Source organism: Astatotilapia calliptera, chromosome 4 (assembly GCF_964374335.1).
Source record: "Astatotilapia calliptera chromosome 4, fAstCal68.1, whole genome shotgun sequence".
NCBI lineage: Eukaryota > Metazoa > Chordata > Actinopteri > Cichliformes > Cichlidae > Astatotilapia > Astatotilapia calliptera.
In genome coordinates this window covers 68,477-92,194 of record NC_137425.1, presented here as the reverse complement: position 1 = coordinate 92,194, position 23,718 = coordinate 68,477, and the positions used below count along the sequence as shown (strand labels likewise).

At 41.3% G+C, this 23,718-nt stretch overlaps 1 protein-coding gene across 1 annotated transcript; it reads right to left on the bottom strand.

The window, feature by feature from the left end:
* Positions 1–1,415: 1,415 nt before the first annotated feature.
* Positions 1,416–23,711, bottom strand: scn4ab (sodium channel, voltage-gated, type IV, alpha, b). The gene is made up of 27 exons (XM_026163772.2): positions 23,573–23,711; positions 22,008–22,136; positions 21,608–21,699; positions 21,182–21,454; positions 21,045–21,108; positions 20,816–20,957; positions 17,803–18,003; positions 17,626–17,734; positions 16,419–16,657; positions 16,218–16,289; positions 16,037–16,138; positions 15,131–15,487; positions 13,372–13,573; positions 13,039–13,280; positions 12,748–12,847; positions 12,444–12,598; positions 9,201–9,374; positions 7,907–8,029; positions 7,535–7,819; positions 7,307–7,360; positions 5,664–5,801; positions 5,479–5,583; positions 5,116–5,386; positions 4,364–4,985; positions 4,120–4,264; positions 3,964–4,041; positions 1,416–2,831 (listed from the first exon to the last, which is right to left on the bottom strand). Exons 1-27 carry the CDS (start codon positions 23,641–23,643, stop codon positions 2,481–2,483), a joined length of 4,896 nt encoding a protein of 1,631 aa, XP_026019557.2. The 5' UTR covers positions 23,644–23,711; the 3' UTR covers positions 1,416–2,480.
* Between the last annotated feature and the right edge of the window lie 7 nt (positions 23,712–23,718).

Below are 23,718 nucleotides of genomic sequence, written 5' to 3'. Positions count from 1 at the left end.
GCTAACAACAGCAAAACCAGCCGAACATCAGCTGCAGGAGGAGACCAAGGAGAAAGACTTGCGCCTCTGTCTTCGATCGCCTTTCCCGCTTGTCAAATGTGACGAAGGAAAGAGAAGTTTGGTGATCCCAATCTAGCTGCTTCTTACTGTGATGTTGACGTAGCTGCCAAATGTCTGAAAGATGGACTACAAACAGATTATCTTACATACTTTACCCAATCTGTTGTCTGCTAGATAAATAAAACCTGTCAGTTCATTAGATAATAACTGCAAATAAACGGGAGAAAACAGCTTGTAAAGGAAATCCTTTTCAAATGAGATTCTCTCCCTGTTGCAGAGATGATCCAGAGTAACTCCTCATTCATTTGGGATTTCTGTGACTGCCATCAGATTCATCCATGATCGTCCTAAAGGCTGAAACACACCTGACAAAGCTCCTGCAAACCGAGCTGAGAGCAACACTTTATTAAAACTCTTCCTTTTTATTTCTTTTACAGGCCCGTCTTCAGATTTCAGTCAGTAGTTTATTAATGAACATTAACACGACCCAAGTGGAATGGTGTTGGTTTATCGGGCTGGGACAGAAAGCTGTTCATGATTATTAACGATTTGTGTGTGTGTTATAAAACTGTCACTGTGTGACCTTCCTGCAGCTTCAATATTTAAACTGTCAGGAAATAAACTCATTCATCTTAATTAGCATCTTGTCTCCATGGAGATAGAGACGCAGTGAATATGTGAGTGGCCTTGAGCAGAGACCAGGTGTGCACTGGATTCATTCTGTAATCAGTCAGAAGATTATAAATAAATGATGGTAAATGGCCTGTATTTATATAGCGCTTTACTAGTCCCTAAGGACCCCAAAGCGCTTTACATATCCAGTCATCCACCCATTCACGCACACATTCACACATTATAATGTCACCCGATGCATTTTATTAACCACTGAACTGGTTGCTTGTGCCTCGTGCTTTTATTTAGAAGGGGCTGTAGCATAGTAAGTCCAGCAGGGGGCGACAGAGTAGAAACTTATTCTGTCAACAGTTTACTGCTCACATGATTAAAATAGATTTGAAGTCATTATCGGTAAGTGCAAACAGACTAACCTTAAATTAGTTTAATTAACAGTAAGTTGAAGACCCCTCCCCCAGGCAATGCTTTAAAGGTTCAGACTGGGTTCAAGTTCAGGGTCAAGGTCCTGGGAAGTCCTCACAAACACCAGAACACGTGTGTGTGTGTGTGTGTGTGTGTGTGTGTGTGTGTGTGTGTGTATGTGTGTGTGATCCTTGGTCAGCTGTTGCTCTTCTTGTCTTTCTCTTTGAACTTTGGCCATTTAGACTCGACAGCAGCTGTCGCCTCTGAGCCAGACAGGAAGAGAAATCTGAAGGTGTGAATACTTAGCGTCCAGGTGGAAGTGCAGTTGCGAATCGGAAAACTTTATTGATATGTACAGACATAAACGTCATGACAACACTTACAGAAGCTTTGTTTTACTGCAGGTCACAACTATCCTCCATCCAACTGACCACTCAGATGGCTGAGACTCATCCACCACATGAAGCAAAAGTTTCTTAACAACAAGAAGACAGTTTGACAAAGTTCACCTGCAAGTGAAGTCTGTAAAAAAACAACATAAATGTATTTTGAGAAGAGACAAAGGTTTTAGGATCACTGAAACTCAGCAGAGTCCATAAAAAGAGAAAAAAGAAATTACTTCTCTTCTTCTTCAGTGAATAAACACTGTTTACATCACAAAAACAGCCTGTTCCTATTGGCTGTCCATTTTCAGTGTAACAGTTTTATTTCTTTTCATTTCCAGGTACATGGACATGTTTTATTAAAAAGGTGTGCAGCAGTCTTTGAGGGGTGTTTGCTTTTATGTCATTAGTGTGTCAGAAATGTTCACCAATCAGGAACAGTGTCAGCATACAGCAAACAAGCTGCCTCAGCCAGTAAAACAACACTTCCCGTTTTATCAACTCTGCAGAAGCTTTGATTTTGCGTAAAGAAAGCACCTGCAGCTGCATTCAACAAACTGGAAGTATTAAGAACTGGGAATACAAACAACTTGTAGGTTGAGTCTTTTGTTGATGAAATGTTAATTAAATAGGTAAACATGTGGTTATATTTGAACTACTTTAACCAGAACTTCTTCACCTGCTAACATGCTGTACTCTCATTGACTGTCAGCTCTTAGGTTCAGGTTAGTAGCACATGCCTGTTATGAATTAATGAGTACTGTCTCAGGCAGTTTCAGATACAATATCAAACACATCCATCATAACATTTGAGTCGATCGAGGTGACTCAGAAACAATCAATAATCAGGGTCACCTGCAAAGTTTGACGTCACACAGGGCATTAACAAAGGTGTTAACCTCTGAACACACCGGAAAAACAGAGTCTCTGCTGAGTTTGTAGAAAGAACGCCAGCTGCAGCTTCCACAGGTGAGAGGAGAAACTGGAGGAACAGGTGTGCTGTCACACGACAGATTCCCTCAGGTTCTCATCTTGAACAAACTCATGAGTGCTGCACGGCGGGGCGGCGCGGAGAACAAACTCGCTCTGAAGCTCTACCCGGGTGGGATGCACCTGACCTGAAGCCGTCTGCTCGTGGCTGCTGCTGTACGGTTGACTCAGTCCTTTAGAAAGAGTTGCTTCTGTCTCTGGTGGCTTGTCCTGTCGTCCGTCCAGCTTCTCTCCGTATTTGTAGGATACCCGTTTGACCTTGCCCCGCTGAAGGAGGTGCTTCCTGTACGCTCTCTGGATCACTGTCGCTGCTACCTCTTCCTGTTTCCTCCGCAGAGTACTGCTGATTGGTTCATATGACTCCTGTATGTCATAATGATCACAGCATCAGAGACAAATAATATTTCTGACAAGCTGTCAAAAATGTTTTTGACAGCTTGTCAGAAACTGAATATGAACAGATAAAAATGCTGCTCTGTTACAAAAACACTGAGCTTGATCTGCTGCATGTTCACCGACACATGAAGAGCCCACGAATCGCCTTCTAAAAATGTCTCTTCATTTCCCATCAGGACAGAAATGTGTTGTGGCCATTTTTGTTGAATTCTTGTGAATCATAATTTTTATCCATTATAACATACTTAAGCTATTTCGCTATTAAAGTCTGTAATTAAAAGTTTAATTTTGGAAAAGTTGTTTGGACCCTCGCATTAACTCAGAGCATGCTTGGTGGAAATGTTTTCCTTGTTGTCAGCTGGTAAGACGGGAGCGTTTTTAAAATGATTTTTTGACCACTCTGTGAACTTGTGGAATTAGATTAACTTTTGTTTATAAGATAACCTTTATTAGTCCCACACTTGGGAAATTTGTTTTGTTTTATAAGTTGTAAGAAATGATTTGGTTCATAATTTTGCAAGAAATAAACAGCATATATTTTTCAAAGAGTCACGTTGGAAGTGCGTTCTGAAACAAACCACCTGCTACCACCTCAGGCCTTTTCTTGGATTATTCTGTTTGGAAGCTTAAAGGCCGTGACACAGAGGTTAACCATCTTAACCTCATTAGACACCAATCCTAACTCTAACTCTGGTTGCCAGAACATGTAAGTTTTGATTTTATGAGATTGTTTATCTGGGTCTTTGGTCTGACCAAAGAACATACTCATTCTGACTGACACATCAAACATACTTACGTTTTTTGCATTTTTTTTCTTTTCTCCAAAGATTTCTCCACAGATTCATTTGTCACTTGTCATTTACATATATATGAGAGCTTTGTGTGACCGTTAGACATCTCAACATGAAATAAAAATTTAGACAAGCTAAGCATGAAGCTAAGCTATAAACAGGTCTCAGATGTAATAACAGCTTCTACACAAATTCAAAGCAGTACTGAAAGGAAACCAATTACTGGTACTTAAATATGCCCATGTGCAAACTCTCCCAAGAACTGTACATGACACTGGTAAAGACTTTATGATAGAATAGAATAGAACCTTGGATGGGTTGTTGGCTGTGAACTTGTCTTCCATGTTGCCTTTTAGAGCATCCATGGCCCCGGAATCACCTAAAACCTATAAATGTAATATAATATAGTATAATATAATAAAGATCCAATAGAATAAGCTGTAAATGTGAGCAGGTGAGGTTACCTGTGCAGTGAGAGCAAGCAGTATGTCCAGACAGTGCAGCTTTTCTCCGGGTACCAAAGGCAGGTCCATTTGGATCAGGGTGGCAGCGTTGGGTTTGGGAATCCTCAGAGGATCCTGCAGAGCATCGCAGAAGTCTGACAGCTCACTGAGGAACACATTAGAATCCACAGAACTTAACTCTTACAGGTCTTTAGAGAACACCACATCTCAGATTAGAGCCAGACTAAAACACAGGTGGACTCACCTGTAATGTATGAACTGTGAGGCATCGGGGTCAAACTTTTCCCAGGTTTCATAAAACATCTCAAAGTCATCTTCACACAGTGGGTCGCTGCTCTCCTCTGTAGCTACATTGAAGTTCTCCAGGATGATGGCAATGTACATGTTAACCACCACCAAAAAGGACATGATGATGTACGTGGTGAAGAAAACGATGCCTAATGCTGGGCTGCCGCAGTTCCCTCTGACAGTCGTTCCTGGGTTTTCAAAGTCTGGGTCGCAGTCTGGGGGCGTGTTCATGATGGGATTTAGCAGTCCATCCCATCCTGCTGATGTGGTGATCATGAAGAGGCAGATCATGCTGTTTCCAAAGTTCTCAAAGTTAAATATGTCGTCAATCATCGCTTCCTTCTTCACGTAGGCAAAGTTAGACATACCAAAGATGGAGAAAATAAACATGATGAGGAAGAGAAGGAGACCAATGTTGAAGAGAGCAGGAAGGGACATCATCAAGGCAAAGAGCAGCGTCCGGATCCCTTTGGCTCCACGAATAAGACGAAGGATTCGGCCAATACGAGCCAATCGGATCACACGAAAGAGCGTAGGTGATACAAAGTACTTTTCTATGATGTCAGCAAGGAGAAGGCCTAAAGGAAGGAAGGAAGGAAAAAAGAAAGAAGGTGGAAAGGGAAAAGAAAGTATGAGATTCTTCTATTAACGTGTGAATTAAAAAACAAAAATATTAAATATTGTCAGTTTCCTCAAACATGGATTCACCTGCAATGGAAAGTATAACCACCACAAAATCAAAGATATTCCAGCCGACGGCAAAGTAGTGCTGCCGCAGAGCGATGATCTTTAGACCGCACTCTGTGGAGAAGATGATGATGAAAACAAGGTTGACCCAGTAAAGGATGATTTCTTTTTCCTTGCTCTGCTCATCTGTTTCCACCATCATAGTCACCATGTTGAGACAGATCAACACCATGATGAGAACGTCAAAAAAACGTTGGGTCACCAAGTCAAAGACCAGACCCTGAAACTTATTCTGGACACAAAAAATAAAGGAACCATTTAAATCTTGCTCCATCCCAAATGTTTAAATCCTGTTTTCTGCTCACAGGGAGTAATCAAACGGACCTCAGGCCGTGGGATAGGTTTCTGAGGTGTCTTAGAGCCCAGTTTCTTCATGGCGTTGTAATACTTCTTCTGCTCCTCTGTCATGAAAATATCACCTCCTCCCATGTAAAGAAAAAACAACACACAGTCAGCTGGCAAATAGAAATCCAGTAATAAATGATTGATGTCAGTGAGTAAAAACCTATCTTAGCTTTCTGCTGGTTGAAGTTGTCTATAATGACTCCGATGAAAAGGTTGAGGGTGAAGAATGAGCCAAAGATGATAAAGCAGACGAAGTACAGGTACATGTACAGGTTGTCCTCATACATTGGCTGGGATTCCACCTACACTCCCAAGAATGTAACCATGGTAACCAAGATAAAGGTTAGGGTGAGAATGAAAACTGTTGAGTGATGTCATTCTCTGGGGACACTATTTCAGGGGTTAGGGTGTTGCCATCAGTGTTGGGAAGGTTACTTTTTAAATGTATTCCACTATAGAATACATGCCCCAAGATGTATTTTGTAACGTATTCTGCTACTTTACTCAATGAGAGTAACGTATTCTGAATACTTTGGATTACTTAATATATTATCATGCTTTTTACAACTACATGAATGTCCTATTGCTGTGTGATTTATTACTATTACTGAAGGTTACTCGTCACACCAACTAGATGTTTAAATCTTAATATAAATGAGTAACAGTAGGTGGACATTAGGTAAGGCTGCACTTTTTGCAGCGATCTCGTATAGAAAACGATTCCACGCGTATATAAAACAGGTCCGCGGCTCCGAACCGTAGTAAAGGGACCTTTGGCTAATACGTCGGGTTCGTGTCGGGCTCGTAGCTGAAAACTAGCTTTACTTTGTTGTCTAGGTCGACTTTGCTAGCGAGAGACAGAGAGAGGCGTTGAAAGGCTGCTCCAACAGAGCTTATTGTTTCAGAGGAAAACACGAACACGGTGTACAGTCGAGTCTTAATAGCTTACTTACAGCTGGGCTCGTCAGGCTCTCTGTTTGGCTGCAGTGGTTATTATTATATTTACATGCTTCCAGCTCCCGTTTCTGCTCGATGACAGCTCGTACCTTTCCTTTTTCTCCCTCCTCGCGCTCACAGACACATAACGGGTATGGCAGTCCATTCTCCCTGCAGCACAGACTACACTGCCCATCAGGCTACATTCTTTAGGGCTATGACTGTAACACTCTGCTATTGCATTCATATTAAATCATTTTTTGAATAAAACATTTTAAAATAATATTTCTTCACGTTATTATGCGGACCACAAGTAGAGGTGACATGGGCCGCGAGATAGAGACATAGACATTTGAGCCTCATAATGCGTGTTTTGTTTGGGTTTCCACCGGCGTGGAATTACCAAAAATAGAGAGAGCATAGCCAAACATATGAAACAGGAAAAGACCGCCATGTAATCCATTTATTTCAACAAAGTAACTGTATTCTGAATATCATCTTTTAAATGGTAATTGTAACAGAATACAGTTACTCATATTTTGTATTTTAAATACGTAACACCAGTACATGTAGTATTCCATTACTCCCCAACACTGGTTGCCATTAGATATCTGATTTCCTTTCCCGCCTAAAGGGCATTGTTTAGGAATCCAACAAAATGAAATAAGCTAAATTGTTGTGATGGCTTAAATGTTTTTCTTAGGTTTACCCGACTAACCACAATAACTCAGAAGCAACGAAACGTTCTGACATGAAAAATTCTCGTCCCTTTCCGTCAGACTTCATTTTTAAATACACAAATCTGCTCACAAGTAGGAGATCTGTGCATCGGTATCAGCACAGTCTCAGTAACCGTTTCAGTACAACTGACCTCTCTTGAGTCTACTGCTGCATACATGATATCCATCCAGCCTTTAAATGTGGCCTGAAAGACAAAAGTCCTGAACATCAGTTTCAGCTGTTCATCTACTGCAAGAATCAGCAGGTAAAGACCCACAAAACATCATGACAGCAATATCTGATCAGTGAGGTCAGTAGAATTATTCTGTATTGATCTATTGGGTTATTTCTCTGTGAAGTCACAGGTGTTCAGACTAACCACTTGCAGCAGAGACAGGTAGCCCATTCCAACATTGTCGTAGTTGATCTTCAGGTTCTTCCAGTGGACCTCAGTGAAGTTTTCCTGAATCAGAGCCAAACACTGGGTCTTGTTGTCAACCCTCTCAGGGAGAAACAACTCCTCCGATGTCTCATTGAAGCAGTAATAAAACTTTCCTGCAAACAGGTTCACGCCCATGATGCCGAAAATCAGCCAGAAGATCAGACACACAAGGAGGACGTTGAAGATTGATGGGACTGCTCCAACCAGAGCATTAACCACCACCTGCAGTGAGAAAGCAACCAGTCAAACACAAATTTACTAGCACCCTGAGACCCTCTTGACAGGGTTGTAGACATGTGCTAGCCCCACCTTCATCCCCTCAAAGCGGGAGAGGGCTCTCAGGGGCCTCAGAGCTCTTAGGGTCCGCAAGGACTTGATGGCTCCCAGCTCAGAGTATCCTAGGATATTTGCTGTTAGCGACACCAGAGACACCTGAAAGACAAATGACACTGGTGGTGAAGTCAGAGTACTAATGTCCTCCTAAAGTAGACTGTTACGCCACAGGGTGTGAGGACCCCAGAATAAACACTTTGTTCTGATTTAAAACAAGCTGTGCATGAACAGAAGTCTATATGAAATATTCAGATTTATTAGCAGTTTAGACATGAACCTGGAGGAATGGAAACCTGTCCTTATTACTGTGGTGGAGTCTCCCTAATGAAGCTTATGCACAAGTTCAATAAGGAATATCTGTAGTCACATATCTTTCCCGGCATTGCGGCTAATCTAGGCTTTCATTTACTCTCCCACACTGTGCAGCTGATTTTGACATCACTGCTCTAGTCCAGTCATCTTTTGTCCAACCTTCTTCAGGCCAATCAGCCTTTGCTGTGGGTACTATAAATCTCACTGTGTACCCACTCCATTGCAGACCCCTTGGTACAACCCTCCTCCTCCCCATCGACACCTCTCATGACTCAGCCTCCATTCAAGTCTCCATCTTCATTTCCACCACCAGCGTCAAGATTCCTAGGGGTCCAGCCCTAATCCCTATCACCAGTGGGATTCCGTTCTGCTGTGATGGGCCATTGTAGTCGAACCACCAAATACCTCAAACTGAATTCTGAACATCAATAAATTATGTTCAAATCCTTCTAATGATCTCTCCTTATTAAACTATATGCAAGTGTCTGGGGAGACACCAGGGAGCCATGGACATCCATGTTTGTGTCTGTAGAAACCCTCGTTTTGTTTAAAATATGTGGAGGTAAGGCAGAGGTCTTTAGCTCCACTCCAGTGGAGGGGTGGTGCCGCGGGCTCAAGGGGCAGTGCCAGGAAAGTTCCAGGTGGCGGAAATGAGCTTGATGAACTCTTTTCCTTTTTTTAGAGACATCGGGGACTGGCAGACAAGTGTGAAGTACATGAAGCATTGTGTGTTTAACTTAAGCTGCAAAAACACTAGGAACAGTGACTGAATGCTGTGTGGGTCAAACAGGCAGACTGTTGTTGATTCAGTGAAATTGAAGTAGAATTTTTAACCTCCCGTGTTCACATTCCTGTTTATAGAAATCTGGGATGTTTCATAATGTCTGTCAGTTGTATCATAGAAAAACAAAAGATAAACATCAACAGCATCTTTGGTAATCATCCATTCTGTTCTTACATCTACAATGAGGAAGTCAAGCCAGCACCAGGCGTTGGTGAAGTAGGTCTTGAATCCATAGGCGACCCACTTGAGAACCATCTCCACCACGAACACGTAGGTGAACACCTGATCCGCATACTCCAGGATCGTCTTTATGACCCGACGCTGCTCCATGTAGATATCTTCAAAAGCCTGTTTTCAAATCAGCTTTAGTCACCACATGGAAAGGAGTTCACTGTGTAGTGCATCTGCTTGTAGAGTGATATTTATTAAAATAAACCAACACAGACATTTTCAACAAGATTAAAGTGCTTTCTACTAGAGATGGACCGATCCGATATTACGTATCGGTATCGGTCCGATACGGACCTAAATTACTGGATCGGATATCGGAGAAAAATAAAAAATGTAATCCGATCCATTAAATATCACGGAAGCACCTCACAAAACTTGCAACACGCCGTAACTCACCTCAGAACGTTAGCACGTCGGAGCAGTATGCATCACGTGATAGAGCGGCTGTGGCATGCGGGACCTGTCGGTGGTCTGGATAGCATTTGGAGCTTCGCTAGCAACTCGGCATTTCATCTCCGACAAAGTTATCCCCGAGAGAAGTAAAGCAAGTGTGTAAGTCCATCTCTGAATGTTTGTAAAGCATTCCCACGTTAAGCTTAACAAGCGACTGCCTCTCGCTCTCCGGCTGCTACTTCAATCATGAAACTGCTTAATGATCAGCTGATCGGCTTTTCTGTCGCGAGTCCGTGTCTCTTGTTTGCTTTTGGCCCACTTTGCACCAGAAAGAGGAAACCAGCGGCTGAACAACAGCAGCACGTTTAAGCTTGATCAGCTGTTGTTAGAATTTATTTATTATTACTTTCTACACCAGGATCTTTTTCTACAGCTGACGGCTGTAACTGTGCAGGGGTGGATCTAGCAAAGTTTAGCCAGGGGGGCCGATAGGGCATGAACAGGGAAAAGGGGGCACAAAGACATACTTTTCTTTCTTATTCTCATTTAAAATGTCTAGCTTTTAATAAATAATTATCTGACACCCAAAGTTTTAATTTGATGTAAAATGTAAGTCCATTATTGTATATAGTAACTATTAAGTCTAATATATATACCCTAGTAAGCTATAGTACTTTTTCCTTTGGGAAGGTACCATCTGTGCAGTCTGCAATTTTGTTGAAGAAAGATGTTGAATCTATTTAATATTTCTTGAAAAATAATTGATTTCTGTGCATTTTTTTTCGCACTGCATCAAATTAAGGTTGATTACATCGATTAAGCATCATGAGGTGGAGCGTGAGGGGTGGTTCCCTATTTTTTATTTATTTATTTTTGTTGTTGCTGGGAGTTGGAACCATATTAGTTAGGTTGCTTAATATTTATGCTAAGTACTTTTTAAAATACCAGAATAGGGAGGATGGTGTAGGTTTAAGTTTATTAGATTGATCAGTATTGCTGAACTATGAAAATTTTTTTTTTGCATACAGGTATAACAGAATAGCTTTAGTGTAGTTGTTGTTTTAAACTTGAGTATGAACTTATACAAAATGCAGCAAGATATTTAAAAAACAGTTTTGTTGATTAAAAAACACTATATCGGATTCATATCGGTATCGGCAGATATCCAAATTTATGATATCGGTATCGGTATCGGACATAAAAAAGTGGTATCGTGACATCTCTACTTTCTACACTTGATAGACACAAACAGTTTTATACTGCTTTAGTTTATTCCTCTGATAATTTTACCAAACTCATTTGCTAAAATACAAAAAAATGGCTCAACAGTAAAGGACTTGGTTCTTTTTGTCTTAAACGGCGAGTTATTTTTAAAAAAAGGCCTCCATTCTGATCACACCAAAGAGCTCACAGGTCACTTTGGATTGTATCTTGCAGGTATTTTAAGGTAGTTCCAGGTATTCCAGGCAAAGGTATTTTCAAGATTAAGATGGTATTTCTCTTCAGTTTCAGACATCAGCAAACTGATGGTGATGGCACCATCAGAACACTTGTTACAAACACTAAGAGTTTATCATGTCACTCACTCAGGCATTCAAACCTGACCTCTCGGTTAACCTGTCATTTAAATTCTGAGTTTATTTAAAGCCTAATCATCTCAAATGAAAAGGAGAATGGAAGTGCAGAATAATCCGTTTCTGAACAAGAAGTTCCAGTTGCACATTTTACATAGTGAAAAAGTAAAGTTTGAACCTTACCCATTTTTGTACACTGCTCATAAAAGTTAGAGGACCACTGTGAAAACACATTAGTCCTCAGTTGGAAAAAAACCACACTGGATATCTGTACCGATAAGAGCTGGGTAATGTGTTAGAAGTGAAAGGATGCCACAATGTTTGATAGAAATTAAAATTATCAACCTACATCAAGCGTGTCGAACTCCAGGCCTCGAGGGCCGGTGTCCTGCAGGTTTTAGATCTCACCTTGGGTCAACACACCTGAATCACATGATTAGTTCATTACCAGGCCTCTGGAGAACTTCACGACATGCTGAGGAGGTCATTTAGCCATTTAAATCAGCAGTGTTCGATCAAGGACGCATCTACAACCTGCCATCCCAGACCTACCTACAGACAACATCCTGAAAATCTAACTAAAAAAAAGGATGCAGCAGGCTGGTCTATTTTGCTGAAATTTTATTGCAGCAACCAACAAATGGCACTCTGTAGTTTGTGTTGTATGCATGGGTGACAATGTCAGAGCCTCTTTCTGATAAGATGATGCTAATGGACAGTCTGAGGTGCCACCTGGTGGCGTTGGATGGATTGAAACATAACGTCCCGGTTGTGTTCTATCACATTTGGGTTAGGCAAGCGTGTGGGCCAGTCAATTGTTGATCCTCTAGTGTTCCAGGAACAGTAATTTCAATAATACGAAAGCAGCTTGAAACTGAGCTTCATAAAAGTTTAATTGACTTGATGCTGAATGCTGATTAAAAGGTGTTTATTTGAGTTGTCGTGTGTTCATGTAGGGGTATTTGTTATATCTCACCTGTAAAACCTGAAGCAGACATATTAGTAGCCAACATGTGCTTGCCCACACTGTCTCCACAGGTTAGTAATCACTGTACAAATACGAACCAGTCATTTCTGACCTGCTCAGTCACATGATCAAAACAAACCAATCAGCACTGAGAAAACTGAGCAGCAATCAGAATTATGAGGATTAAAAAAACAAAAATATTACAAGCAGAACAAAACATAAAAAACTCAGAAGAAGAAATGAAGGTTTTACCAGAGCACCGCTGCTCAGCAGGATCATGAATATGATGAATGTCTCAAAGTAGTTGTTCTCTACAATAGTGAAACAAGTTCTCCTGAAATTAAACCAGACTTTCCCACGGCCCTGGGAAGTGTCTATGTCCAGGAGTGGACAGCCACTGTAAAACTCTGAAATATCAATTAACAAACAAATGCAGTGTTTGAATTGGCCAATGAAATCACAGCACACATTTAACTTTGCAGTCGGTCCACAAGGAACGCTTCACCTTATAATCACAAACGCTAATGTGTGTCTATGAACGCATGCATGTGCCTACTGTCGCTGCAGCAGTCCACAGGCGTGTTTGTTTCTTCATCTTCCTCCTTTGGGACTTCAGGACGAAAATCTGCAGTACTGCAGACTGATGACATATTGCCCTGAACAAAAAGAGAGCAGTTAAACTTTGATAAAGACAACACTAATACATAATTACTAAAACTAATCCAACACTAATGACATTAATACAGGAGCAGAGCCTAAATTACCTGTGTTTACCTATACTAGCTACTGCATCATGCTGCTGTGAAAAAAGGTCCATAGAATAGAAAGGAACAATAACAGGGATTACTTGTGAGTACTTCTCTTCTCCATCCAGGTCATCTTCCTCTTCCTCTTCATTTTCACGTATGTCAAAGTAGGACTCAGCCTCGGCTATTGGGACCCGCAGGGATGCAATGGTATGGTAGTTACTGGTCAGGATGCCATGGTTAAAGCTAGAGGCTTTGTCATGGGGCTCTGGTTCATCTGAGGTCACAAAGGTCAAAGGTAATACCTCCTTCATCATTGTGTCGTCTTCCTCACAACTGACTGCTAAAGTAAATGGACATTAAATCCAATTTAAAGCTTTTTTTCTTTACACATAACACTAATAAACAATAAACATCTGAAACATGGCTTGTACCACTGGACTGGTCTTGGTTGACTTGTTTCTTATTTCTCACTAAAGCCCAGATGTGTTCCAGGATCCAGAACTTGGTCCAGGCCACAGCCTGGTTAATCCGGTTTATGGCGATTTGTAAATTGTTTTCTCCTTCATCTTCTGGAGCTGCTAGATTATCACCACTGAAAGAACTCAGCAACAAGGCCAGGAACAGATTCAGGACCTGCAACAAAAGGGAAAAGCTTTAGAAACAGATTCATGGCCTAAAATAAGAAGAAACTAATTTAGGAACACATTCAGAATGAAAAAATAACAGTTTTATCAGTGAATGCAAGACAGGCACTGCTTGCTCAGTAAAACCTATAAATCAATATCAATTAAACCAAAACATGAAAGCTGTCTCTCGCCTCACATCTCAGTGTTCCGTCACAAAGCTTCTCTCATTGCCTGTTTACGTCATCCTTTGATTTACTGGCATCTTGTGGGTGCATTTAGCTATCATCTCTGGAAGCAGATTTAAATCTACTTGGCCTGGGCTTGGCAAGCCTGTGGAGCTCCAAAGTCAGCTCAAATGAAGTTGGACTCTGGCAGTGTCTGATGCAAAAAACTTGAGTGTGGTGAGAGCATGGAACAGCACTTTTGGACAGCCTCAAAGCAATTGTGGCAAGCTAATGTACAACTCATAATTCCTATTTATGTGTTTTTGTGGATTTGGAGAAGGCATTTGACCACATCCCTTGAGTATCCTGTGATGGTGACCAGGAGAAAAATGGCATTGTTCCTCCTGAACCCAAAATTCAACAAATGAACAGACTCACTCTCCAGTATCCCGACATAGATACTGGAGAGTGAGTCCCAGGGGGTTGAGGAGTGTGATCCCCCTGTAGTTGGAGCACACCCTCTTTTCCCCCTTTTCACAAAGGGAAATGAGAGGCACTGTCCCAGGACTCTACTCAACATTGCAAAGGCGTGTCAACCAAGAGAGCCTCACAACATCCAGAGTCTTAAGGAACTTAGGGCAAATCTTGTCCACCCCAGGGGCATAGCCACGGACCAGTTGTGTGAGTCATCAGACGGTTTATCAGAGTCGCCATGAGGCCGTCAAAAAGTGCTGTTCCATGGTCTCACCAAACTCGTCCCACGCCCAAGTTTTTGCATCAGCCACTGTCAGAGCCCAATTCGTTTAGCCTGCCAGCACTTGTCAGCTGCCTCTGGAGTCCCACAGGCTAACCAAGCCCAATAAGACACCTCCTTTAGCCTGACAGCTCCCTTGATCTTCCGTGTTTCCCTTGCAGCCGTAGCCCCTTGCAGTAACCACAGCAATGGTGTGGAGGTGTGGAACATGATCTAATGGAACTCAATGTCACCAACCTCCATTAGAATGCCTTAAAAACTCCGCCAGAGGTGGGAGTTGAAGAGCTTTTGGATTTGGGCCTCTGTCAGACGTTCCTAGTGCACCCTCATGTTTGGGTACACCAGGTTTGTTTAGCATCTCACCACCAGTGCACCAATGTGCACCAATGTGCATGACAAATTTCCTTGGGCAAGATACTAACCTCAGGTTAATTTCTGATGCATCAATGCATGTGAATGTTAGATAGAAAGAGCATGGAAAAAAAATCTGCTGTGAATGGTTGATGAGGCTTGTGTTAAAACAAAAACGCTGGGTTTATCGTCTTTGCTTGCCTTTCTGTAAATGTCACCATATACCTTTGACTTTCAAAACCTGAAACAATAAGAAACTGATTTGGGAAAAAGCACTTTCTAGTCAGATACTCACCACCAGGTTTCCAATAACCAGGACCATCATGAAGACAATCAGACACATGGTCTGATCCGACACCTCCATACAGTCCCACATGGTCTCGATCCACTCACCGCAGAGCACCCTGAAGATGATGAGGAAGGAGTGGAAGAAGTCATGCATATGCCAGCGAGGAAGCTCACAGTCCTCTGCAATGCGACAGACGCAGTCTTTATAGTTCTTCCCAAACAGCTGCATGCCGACGACAGCAAAGATGAAGACAATGATGGCAAGAACCAGAGTCAGGTTCCCAAGAGCCCCCACCGAGTTCCCGATGATCTTTATCAGCATGTTCAGGGTTGGCCAGGACTTGGCCAGCTTAAATACTCGCATCTGTAAAGGTGAAGAGGCATGTGAGATAAGGGTGAGAAGACAGACTAGCACTAATATCTGGTCCATTAGTGCTCCGGTCCATTCGCACCAGAACCTCTCGCCATAAGAACAGTTTCTTCCCCTCTGCTGTTGGACACATGAACAATAACCATATGACTGTTCCCACCACTAACACATGACCCTACGCTGTGTTCACTGCATCATTCCATGTTTGGCACTGATCACCACCTGCACTCATGTATATATCTTTCAACGTAGCACTCTTAATTCTTATTCTCATGTATATATCTCATGTATATCTCATGCACATATCTTTCCACGTAGCACTTTTAATTCTTATCCCTACTTTTATTTTTTTCCATGTCTATTTAAGTGCTATTTATGACACTATGTTTGCACTGAAGCACCGCAGCAATTTCCTAATGTTGTAAACCTGCTCAACATTTGGCAATAAACCCCATTCTGATTCTGATTCTGATTCTAATATCATTTTTCATTCACTTTCTGAGTAAGTGATGATGGTAATGACAATGATGATGATGCACTGACCAGTCGGAATGAGCGTAACACTGATAGGCCCTGAACGTTAGCTAATCCCAGTTCAACCAGACTCATGGTGACAATGATGCTGTCAAAGATGTTCCAGCCCACCTACAGCCATGACAAAAAGTACAAAAATGTTAGAATAGGAACAGTTGTGAATCATCAGTAAACAAACGCAAAGTCTGACCTGGAAGTAGTAATACGGGTCCATGGCCAGAAGCTTAAGGACCATTTCAGCTGTAAAGATACCTGTGAAGACCTGGGGGTTTAGAGGTGAGGGGTCAGACATCCAAATATGTTAAGATCTTTACTGTGTTTAACAGAGTGTAACATTCATGTGAGCTGAATGCATCTAATCAGGATCACATTGTATGACTCTATCACTGACCAGATTCCCAACACTCAGCAGCTCCTCAAACTCCTCTGTCATTGGATAATGCTCCATAGCCATGAAGACAGTGTTGAGGACGATGCAGATGGTGATGGTGAGGTCCACAAATGGATCCATAACAATGATGAAGAGCCACTGCTTGAGCCATCGCCAACAGCCACAACAGTTCCACTTCAGGAAGATGTCAGCGAACACATACCAACATGGAGGACACGGCCTCTGGTCATCCTCAAATTCTGAAAGTCACAGCTAATTGGTGAAGCATGAGCTTTATTGAGATTTTCTCTAAAGGTCCAGATGTGCACATATCACATACAAATGTCACAGACCAATTAAATGGGATTTATGCAGTGTTCATTGTAAGACAAAGAGCTTCACAGAGGTTATAAGTACAGTGAAGGCTTTCTGTTTGTGTTATGCTTTTTCCCTGCATACTGTCACAAGCCAGAGATCAGAAGTCAAGTGAGATTGTTTAAAAATTTAGACTGAATTTCTATCTCCAGGTGAAGAAGGTTAATTTTCATCTCCCTTGTTCTTGCTGTAGCTATTACTCATTACCACTGTGGTTTAAATCTCTCCTCTGGAGTCTTTGTTTATTTCACCTTCTGCTGCATAGCAGTAGCTCAAAGTTAAATTCAACCTTTGGTTTAACATATTTCTGCTGTTTGTGGGAAATACATGAAAGCTGTAATTGATTTGAGCTCATTAATGTGCCTATAAACATTTTAGACCAAATGTATTTGAAAGCAGCTGAACAATGACTATAGACATTTATGAACATTGGAGATGATGCTATTTGGACACTGTAGGTTGGTATTTTCAGCTGCAGCAGCTGTGATTTAAGACAGATGGATGATTGAACCCTCATGTTTATCTGGGTTTATGCTAACTTGGGACTCACTGAGGATGAATTTCGTGCCTCCTTTCACTTTCAAGCCAAAGATCTTTCACGTATAAGGCCAGGTGTTAACCACTACACCACAGAGCCACTGAACACTGTTAGTATAGCACAGAGATTTTACCAGAGACTTCAAAATGCTTTTAAAGAGACTTTACATAGGGACCATTCAAATGAAAACGACCAGCTTCGTTTTTCCCGCAAGGTGCTCAACGTCTACCTCTGAACAGTTTGGCCTGGTTGGTCATAATGACAGGACATCCCACAGGCTCTGTGTTAGAGGTAACATGACACAGGTGTATGTACCTTCCATTGCATTGTGCTCTAGCTTGTGGCTGTTTAAATCTGTAGATGAATTTTTCTTCTGCAGTGTTGGGTCTGCATCCTCTAACAGCTCTGCCGTCCTGGTTGCCTGCTGTAATGAAACAAAGATTCAGCTGTGTTTAAATGATCCTGTGCAAGTTTTCATGCCAGTGATCAGACCTCCTCTTCTCTCCTCTTCAGCGCCTCCAGGATCTGAGCGTACTCCTCCTCCTTCTGTTTGGCTTCAGCGATGGTGGCTTGATTCTGCTCGGCGTACGCCATGGCGACCACAGCCAGGATGAGGTTAATGAGGTAAAATGACCCGAGGAAGATGACGACCACAAAGAAGATCATGTAGGTTTTACCGGCGGCTCGCAAAGTCTGCATAGAAACAAAAGAAGGACAGGTGGGCGGAACTGCTGTATGTGCTTTGGCTCTTGGTTTGTCTCATAATATATAAGATGTATGACTAGGGCTGCTCAATTAATCGAATTTTAATCACGATTACGATCTGGGCTTTCAACGATCATTAAAAATGACTGAGCCGATTATTAGCCCCTCCCTAATTTATCCGCGACACCTTAAAGGCCGGTCCGTGAAAATATTGTCGGGCATAAACCGGTCCGTGGCGCAAAAAAGGTTGGAGACCGCTGATTAAGAGGACCCGAGGGAAGCTCGGAAAGCTAAGCAGAAGTTATTTGGAGAGTGACTGCCGTTGGTTGAAAAGAGAGTTTAAAAAAAAAAACTTCAGTGGTGTTGCACACTATTTTATATTATTTTTTTAAAGTCATTGTTAACCCTTTAAAGCCGGTCAGAGCAGCACGCTCCGTTTTGCGTAACTATTTTTAAATCCCTGTAGAACCTGAACCGTGTAAGCTAGCGCAATAATTTGTTTTGCATATGAAACCGGAGGAGTTGTACTTACATCTGATGCCATCAGCTTGTCCTCGGTCACGGTTTCGTTCCACATATAGCTTTGCAAAAATTGCATAAAAAGCGCTTGCAGGAACAAAAACATAATATTCCAGAAACACGCTTTGCCGTTCCTATCAGCTGTTCGTAACACTTCCCACAGTGAAATGATGCACATGCTGTTTTCTTTGCAAATTTGCATCATAGGATTGTTTTTTGTTTTTCCTGCAATATATAAAAATTGCTGTATCTCCAAAATAAAACTATGAAGACACTCAAAATAAATTTCCTGTGGTGGGAAACTATTTTTTGCAACTTTATTGTATTTAAAGTTTTGAGGGATAAACCTCTTAAATTTCTCCAAGTAGAAATATATGTAAACAAAACAAAAACGATTTTCAATTTTTTTTGTAGTTTATTGCACTTTTTTGCAATTTATGTAATTACTATGGACTTAATGCATACATATTATTAAAATATGGGCTATAACAGTTGTATTGATGTATAGCAACTTGAAATGCTCCCACAAATGGCACTACAACATGTAAAAAAAATAATATAAGCTCTGGTGGACTTGGTTCTATAGTAGGTCTTAAAGGGTTAAATAAATATCGTCAAATAATCGTGATCTCAATTTCAGTGAAAATAATCGTGATTATCATTTTTGCCATAATCGAGCAGCCCTATGTATGACACTGTTGCCCTGTTTATGTTCTCATTTAATTCTGCACTCATTTATTTTGTGTTTATTTGGTAAAATGGTAAATGGCCCTTCTCTGTGCTGACGTCACACAGGTGTATTTGTTCTCTTTATGATGTTTATATCTACAGTTATGCTGTTTCAAGCTGTCAAATATTTCAAACGTCACACAAATATTTTTCATCCTAAATTCTGAGAAAGTTAGAAACCGAATGAAACGTAACATGGCAGTGCATCATGGGAAGTCAGGAAACAGACTGTATCTCAAAAATGGATGTAATGTCCAAATGCCATCCCTCAGTTCTCCATATGTTTCTTCCAAGGAGCCAGATTGTCTTGTAATTTAAAAAATTCTCTTGACCAATAGTTTTTCACGTTTTTTCAAGCTTTTTCAAAGTTCTTCTTTTTACATTGGATGTTTTTTCATCCATTTTCAATCCAGTCCTTGTCCCTGACCATTTTCAAATGAAATTTTTTTCTTGTGTGTATTGAGCCTCTGAACTCTGACCTATAAATCATTAACTCATACAAAGCTCTTTACTCAAGGGACAAACCAATGTTGTGGGAAACAGAGTGAAAAGCCTGAAGTATGCCAAATTACACAAGAACTGAAGTGAAAATCAGTCACGACAGGTCTGATGGAGCTACGTAATATTTTAAATCATCATCAGTAGAGTAGTCATCGGCCAGAAGTTTCCATCCACACATCATGAGCATGAATCTCATAGTATTTTAGGGCTTTTGATGGTATCGGTGAACTGCAGTGAAGGATTGTATGTCACACATCATGAATCACTTTAAAAAACAAGAATTGGATGCAGAGGTTTGTGTACATACAGGCTGACACACACACACACACACACACACAGACATTTAAATTTGATTGTATTCGATGGTTTGGGCCCCAGGAAGACATGAAACCACTGTTGTGGAGGCTAATGGGGTTCCTTACAAATGAATAAACCTACAATAAACACACACACACACAGACACATTATATTGATAAAGAGAGCTGATTTCCCCCATACTGGCTTCTCTTCATTAGCTCCCTGTTTACCCTCTCAAGGCAGGCGTTGCCGATTTGCAACAGTTAAAAACTAACAACCTGATTACCCCACATACATATTTTATGAGTTTGTTTTACTCAGAAGTACCACTGCAGGACTTGGTTGTGCATTAGCAACAAAAAGTTTAATTTGAGCCTGAGAGGGTTACATTTATTATGAATTTAAAATCATGCTCCTCACATACAAGGTCTTAAACAATCAGGTCCCATCTTATCTTAAATGCCATAACAGCATCCTAATAGAGCATTTTGCTGCAGAGTGCTCTCTAATATTGTAGGGTGTCGATTTTCAAGTGACTTGAGATAATTGGTGTGAACTGCTTCTATCCAAACATCAGTTTTCATTAGGAAAGAGTTTAGTGAACTCAAAAGCCAGTTAAGTAGTCGGTTTACTTTCTCGCAGAGACCAAATGGCTCCTGATTGATTGGAAAGTATGCAGCTTTTTCTACATGGAGGATGTGTCCATTTTTACAGTTTGTGGAAACAGCCTATAGTGGACCAGCGAGTTACTGACCAGCTGGAACAGATTTTCCCAGAAGTCCTGAGTCATGAGTCTGAAAAGAGCCAGGAACGCCCAACCGAAAGTGTCGTAGCTGGTGTAGCCGTAGTTTGGGTTTCTCCCTGCCTTCATACAGACGTAACCATCCGGACAGACCCTGGACACATTGTTGTCATCATCTGTGCTCATGTTAACATTACTATTATTGCCATTTACTATTATTTGTATCATTATGTTGACATACCCAGCATCAGAGCTGTTTCCACACAGCAGAGCATCAGCATGACCAGGATAGTAGTAATGGTTCTCTGTGACAGACAGACTGGGGTTACAGCTATGTTCTTCAGAGAAGCTTAATCCTAACCCTTAAAGTATTCCTACCTGGGTTGTTGATGTACTCGTAGAAGTCAAAGTTACTGCTTCCCGTGTTGTTGCTGTAAGTGTCATTGCCATAGAAACTGGTGTTAAGATTACTGTCTGACGTGTGGTTGCTAAGAAATGGTGGTGGCATCAGGACACATTTTTGCCTCAGGTTTCCCATGAAGAGCTGAAGACCAATCAGAGCGAAGACACTGAGGCAGAAAACTGTCAGAATCATGACATCAGCAAGCTTCTTCACTGATTGGATGAGAGCTCCAACAATTGTTTTCAGACCTGCGGATTGGATGGGTGTTAAAGTCTAATCACAAACATCAAAGTCATCACTACAGGGAGACGAAAATCGCTGGTTTTTTGGTGGTTAAACACGTTTTTTGTTTTTTAGGTGCACTTAACATCCAAAATCCAGTCATGTACACACACACTGACCAGGGATGACGGTAATCGTTTTAAGAGCTCGAAGAACTCGGAATGTCCTCAATGCCGACACATTTCCCAAATCCACAAATTCCGTCAAATATCTGGAATAGACACATCATCAACACCTTCATCTCTTATCATTGTCACTATTTTCATAATTTTTTTCACCTTTGTAATCATTCTAATCATCGTCACTTGCATCATCTTCCTTTAATTACTAAATGTTGTTTGAAATTTAACTATGAAGATGGAATATAAATAGCTTCCATCTAAAATAAAATATTTTGCTTTTACAGTTAAAGCTGCTTCTGAGGCTTCTTTTTTTCATTTTGCCAAATAAAATGAAATAAAATTACATCTGAACCGTATGCTGTCTGATTAATACATCAAATGTATGATTGATTATTACGCCATGCTGATGACCATGAAGTCCAGCCAATTCCACGGGTCTCTGAGGAAGGTGAAGTCTCCGATGCAGAATCCTCGAGACAAAACTTTGATAGATGCTTCAAATGTGTAGATGCCTGTGAACACATATCTGTTCAACAAGGAAACAGAGAAAATAAAAAACATAAAACTCATATCAGCAGGGTATTATAGCAGCACAGCAAAATCCCCAACTGGACTTAACACTGGATTTCTGACCATTACATATGTCTGTGTAGGTATCGGTCATCCAGGTCATGGTGGAGTTTGGAAAGAAAGTGACAGTTTTGTGAGGACATTTCACCTCTCATCACCTGACCATCTCACTCAGCTGATCAGGTTGGCTTGTATAGCAGGTACTAGTGATATTGTGTACATGATGGATGCATCACGTCACCCACTTGTTTTCTTACTCTCATGTCTCCATCACTCTGGAACAAGGTAAACCTGTACTCATCAGACCAAGTGACCTTCAGCACCCAGTCCTTGTGCTTTGTAGCAAACTAAGAGTTGCCTTCACATATATGCATGCTCTTACTTTCACAATTAAACAGGATTTCCTCTGCTGAAGTTTTACAATATGATCAGGATTTTTTTCTTATCACATTTCATGGAGGGAAATGAGAGTTTACATATATTCTTCCAGCAGAAATCAGGTTGCAGAGTGAAACGAGGAAAGTAAAGGAGAGCTGTAACACTTAATTATGATTTAAATCAAAGAAACTTTGATTCAGTTAGTTTAATGTTTGATTATTGTTTTTATGTGTCATGTGACTTCAACATGGTACTGTAACCACGTGCCTGGGGCGAACTAAACAACCAAATGACCAAAGCTGCTGAGACTAAGAATCGCTGCTGGAATACAAGAAGTCAAAAGAGGGAACGTGGGTAGTCCAAGGGTTTTTTCCAAAACCCTAACCCAGAGGTTCAGACAGGAGGAGAGAGAGCACGGGGAAAACACAGACATAACGGGCTGGGGAAACATGGAACAACCACAAAGGGAGACGAGGGCTCATAAATACACAGAGGGCACACAGGGGGAGAGAGAGCACGGGGAGAACTTAGACATAACGGGCAGGGGAAACATGGAATAAAACATAAGGAGAGGCGAGGGCTCACAGATACACAGAGGGGCACACAGGGGGTAAAAGCCACGAAGGGAAAACACTTAGGGAACAACACAACAGGGCAACTCAGGAAACATGGCCTAAATAGGGAACAAAATACAAACATACAAGAAAACTAAGAATACTGGGCCAACATGGCCCAGGACCATGACACAGAGCACGTTTTCCAGCTGTTGCAGGATCTTTCTCTCAGCTTTCTGAGAATCTCTGTGCTCACTGATAAACATGTCACGTGGTGTCATAGAGACATCTGCAGAGACCCACCCACGATTATACTCCAGGGTCTCAGACAGCCACAAAACATGAAAAAACCCCCACACAATAACCTGAAACGTGATGTCACTTTAGAGAGAGAGAGAGAGAGAGAGAGAGAGAGAGAGAGAGAGAGAGAGAGTGTGTGTGCGCGCGTGCATGAACTCACTCGACTGTCTTGCTCCATGCTGGTGGGTCACTCATCGTCATAAACGCACAGTTGGTCAGAATCGTTACCATAATGAACAGACTGAATAAAGTTTTATTTGTAAGAAAAAAAATGTCATCCTGTTGTCATAAAGGCATACTGTGACA

Coding starts and splice junctions, on each gene's coding strand:
- scn4ab (XM_026163772.2), bottom strand. CDS start 23,643: ATGGTAACGATTCTGACCAACTGTGCGTTTATGACGATGAGTGACCCA. Junction 9,375..12,443: donor TGCTGAGCAGCGGTGCTCTG/GTAAAACCTTCA, acceptor ATTTGAAAACAG/GCTTTTGAAGATATCTACAT. Junction 4,042..4,119: donor TGCTTGCTCTCACTGCACAG/GTAACCTCACCT, acceptor TTACATTTATAG/GTTTTAGGTGATTCCGGGGC.